Source organism: Echinops telfairi, unplaced genomic scaffold (genome assembly GCF_000313985.2).
Source record: "Echinops telfairi isolate 266 unplaced genomic scaffold, ASM31398v2 ScPeMD7_5868;HRSCAF=6743_0, whole genome shotgun sequence".
Classification (NCBI taxonomy): domain Eukaryota; kingdom Metazoa; phylum Chordata; class Mammalia; order Afrosoricida; family Tenrecidae; genus Echinops; species Echinops telfairi.
Genome location: NW_022109767.1, coordinates 7,944,811 through 7,948,922, shown reverse-complemented (window position 1 = coordinate 7,948,922; position 4,112 = coordinate 7,944,811). Strand labels below are relative to the sequence as shown.

General features: G+C 51.0%; 1 protein-coding gene across 1 annotated transcript in view; it reads left to right on the top strand.

Moving 5' to 3' along the window:
* Positions 1 to 4,112, top strand: part of E2F3 (E2F transcription factor 3) — a 25,158-nt gene that overhangs the window by 11,371 nt on the left and 9,675 nt on the right. Inside the window, exons 3-4 of the mRNA XM_013007201.2 lie at positions 1,920 to 2,139; positions 3,406 to 3,564. Coding sequence (XP_012862655.1) covers positions 1,920 to 2,139; positions 3,406 to 3,564 — 379 coding nt within the window. The remainder of the gene's footprint in view (positions 1 to 1,919; positions 2,140 to 3,405; positions 3,565 to 4,112) is intronic.

Here is a 4,112-nt window from a genome sequence, read left to right as displayed (position 1 = left end):
GGGGGGGTGCCTTATATTTCAGCAAGAGGCAAAACTGTAAGTAGGTCTTATTTTCGGGGGATGTCTTACTTTCGGGGAAACAGGGTATGTTGCCACTATCATTTCCCAAACATTTTCTACTTGAGCCCTTGGTCCTTAGCTTTTCTGAAATCCTCTTATCTGCCTTCCTAATCCGAGAGCTTGTGGTTTAGAACTTTGTAACATTGTAAAACTTTAACCACTTTGGAAAACAATGTGGGGTGGAGGTGGGTCAAGGGTGTGGTTTATGAAGAAATGGTTACCAGGATGGTCTTGGGAGGATGCTTGCTAGGCTAACTCCAAGAGTGAACCAATCCGCCTTGGAAGAAGTACAGCCCAGATGCCCCTTAGACGCCAGGCTTTGTCTCACATACTTTGGACATGTTATTCTGAGGGACCAGACCCGGGAGGACATCAAGCTTGGTGAAGCAGAGGACCCGCATCAAAGAGGAAGACCCTCAGCCATCTGGATTGCCCTCGTGGCTCTCACAACGGGAGGGAGAACGGAGACGCAGAAACCAGCGAGGAAAATCAGATCGCTTTGGAAAGCAGACGCTCAAAAAACAACGAGGAGCTTCCTGAGCTCACAGAGAGAAGAAACCCGTCCTCTAGAGCCGGCGCTCTCGATCCTAAACCGGGAGAAAGTGAAATTTCAGTTTGTGACGTCCCCCGCCCCCCCATGGTATTTATGTTACAGCAGCACTGAGATAACTAAGACGGTGTGGGATTCCCAACTTTCAAAGCTTGTGACTGGGAGGATGCCAAGGTGTGAATGGTTGGGCCTGCTCTGCTACTTGTGGTTTTTCATTTGCATCTCTCTCTGTGCCTGTTCAGGAAATAAATGCCAGCATCCAGGTGCCTAGTCACTCAGCTGTTTTGACTCGTGGCTTAAAGGGGGGTGGGGGGGGACTCTTCAGAGGTACATGGTAGCCTTTTCAATTCAGAAGACAAACGGTGGGCAATGTTGTACAATGACGTTGTTTCAACATTGTTTCGTGGACATGACTGTGGGAGGTCACTGAGTCCACCATACACAGCACTGCCTGTGCTGACCTAAATCTCCCGGCATATGGCAGCAGAGGAGTCGAGGGAGGCCAACACCCTAAGCTAGGCTCCCTCTCCCTCCAACGCCCACCGGTTCTTTTAGGAGGGAGAAAAGTAGGTTAGAAATCATCCGAATCGGAATGTTTTTTGTCTGGCATTTAAAATGTGGGACTGTGTTCCCTCCTTTCTCTGTTGTTTGTACACTCAGGCCCTCCACACATTTTGTCTCAGGCAAACTCAATGATGCCCAGTATCAAATAAGGAGATTTCATTCCAGGGCAATGGGGAGATTTAATGGAACAAGGTATCCAGATATTCGCCATTCAAAGAAAGCATTACTAGAGCCGAGAAAGACACTGGGGCATGTCTCTGGCACTCAAAGCCTGCAGGGCCGGTTACAATAAGACCGGATGAGCCCCTGTTCTGCATGCTGGAGAAATTCACAGCCTGGGTCCCCTGGGGTAGACTCCACCTGGTGGTGCTGGTGCGGGTGCCTGTGCTGGGAGGCCACCCCACTGCACTTTCTCACCCACTCAGCCCGCTGTCATAGAGCCCCTACTGTGTGCGCACCAGCTCATCAGACCCAGGGAGGAGGGTAAGCCAAAAACAAAGTCCAGTGCTTTCGTGCGATGCTGGAATTTTTACTGCCCCTTCTGTTTCTAATCAAGCTATTTCATAGCTTTGTGTTCCTTGCCAAAAGCAAGGGCAACAGGACTTTGCCTCGGATCCTAATGCTTGGGCTGCTGCAAGAAAGAGAACTGATCCACTGTGCAGGCACCCTTCATTTCCTTACTTCTCCCCTCTCCCCTCCCCGACCCGCTCGGTGGTTTTTTTTGTTTTGTTTTTTTTCCTTTAAGCTCCAAAATCTCCCTCAGAAAAAACGCGGTATGATACATCGCTTGGTCTGCTCACCAAGAAGTTCATTCAGTTACTGAGCCAATCCCCCGATGGCGTGTTGGATCTGAACAAGGCGGCCGAGGTGCTCAAAGTGCAAAAGAGGAGGATTTACGACATCACCAACGTGCTGGAGGGCATCCATCTCATTAAGAAGAAATCGAAAAACAATGTCCAGTGGATGTGAGTATGCGCCCACGGCCGTGCCCATCCCCGTGGCCGGCGGGATGGCTCCCACTTCAGCATCAGGTTCTCGCACTTCCTGCTCCCTGCTGTATTCATGGGTACCCACTGTCTCTCCTCCCCTCCCCTCCTCTCCTCTGTCACTCTCTGTTTAATCTCTCAGCCGGAAGGCTGTGCCTCTTTTAAAGAGAGACCTTCTGCTGACCTACTGTTAAAGATGCAAAAGAGTTGACATTTGCCTCCAGCAAGGGGATCCTTGTGTGAAACGGGGCACGACTGTCAGCTGCCCTCATCTGCCCATAGCCTGTGTGTGTTCACGTGGGTGAGCAAACCTGCTCCCACACGTGCCTTGGGGCTTTCTCCAATAGGAACCTGGAAGTTAACTGAGGCCTCTGGGTTGTCTGTGTGTCGATGCATACACACAAGCCTATGTCTCGACCCGTGGTTACACGGCAGGTCGGTTAGTTTTTCTTAGCCTAAACTAAGACAAGGCTTAAATGCCCCCAGAGTCTTTCTTATAAAGCAGGTTGATCACACCTGGCACCTGTATACTCGCACGAATCATTAAATGTGTAATGTCAATTTGTGAATTATACGCCGAGCATCTAAGCAGCCAGTATTTTATTATCAGGGCCAGGACTGAACTCTGAGAGCATTATTGGGAAACGAACCCCTGTTGTGGGGTGATTTCCACAAAACAGCTCTTCAAACATGACCTTGTCAACAGGCAACTTAAAAATCTGTTGTGACCGTTCGGTAGCCCACTTGTGGCCTGTTGTCTTAGAAAAACCCATTAACTATCTGTTTTTATTCTGTGGCATGATACGCCTGTTTCCTGGGCCTCTGGTCTGGGTGTTGGTTTGTTTTCCGGCGGGTGGTACGGAACTCTCGGGAATGACTTCATCCTCTCACGTGTCTCTGCATGTTTCGCTGTTGTAGTTTAACCATTCCCTCTTTCAAAGGCACAGTTTCCTACCCCTTTCTCCGGTTCTGTTTGCTTGCATGCGTCCGGAGCGCACTGTTTGCCATCTGGCTCTGAGCCTTCTGAAGAAACCCTGCCCCGACCCCCCATCCCCCAGAAGAATGAACCTAGTAGTGTCTTGCAAGATGATACCGATGAGGGGAAAGTGTGAATACATGTTTTACTTTCCAACGCCAGCCTGAGACACAGTGTGACCGCCCGTAACGAGAGGGGACCTTTGCCCAGAGGGCCACTGCCCCCTCCTCCCTTGAGCAGCCAAGAAGAGCCTCTGTTTGCCTCCCTAGGGGCTGCAGTCTGGCTGAGGACGGGGGCCTGCTGGCCCAGTGCCAAGGCTTGTCGAAGGAAGTGACTGAGCTCAGTCAGGAAGAGCAGAAACTGGACGAGCTGATCCAGAGCTGCACGCTGGACCTCAGACTCCTAACCGAGGAGCCAGAGAATCAGAGATATCCTTTGCAACACCTGGTGGCGGGGCATGAGTGCCTCGTAGCCCTCTCGAGCGCGACTGACACTCACCTGAGACCTAGGGCAGAGTGTGACTCTGGCCTCGTGCAAACGAGAGCGTGTGTGTAAGCCACAGCGTGTGTCGCCTAAGAAGCCAGCGTTCACACAATCGTCATTGCACTGGCTCCTGTCATATGGATTTTGATAGCTGGGTTGGAAGCGTGTTTGAAAGCATCTGAGCCATGTGGGGTTGGGACATGTGGATACACTCAGAGCGTAAGGCCCTAATAGTATAAGCCTAAGGTGTCAGTATTAATATTCATGACAGCACTTAGCAGATTCATCTTTGGCTTCCCAGATGTCTGGGGGGCGTCAGCTGTTGCCGTTGAGGTCCCCACATTCTGTCTTTTCATCAGATACTGGGTAGCCGTTGGAACATGATTGGACCACCATCCGCGGGGTGGACACGAGTCTCCGAAAAGCATGCTACTGCTTTCAAAGTGCTGTAGACAGATCCCAACACACCAAGCACTGACCTCAGGAGCCCCCC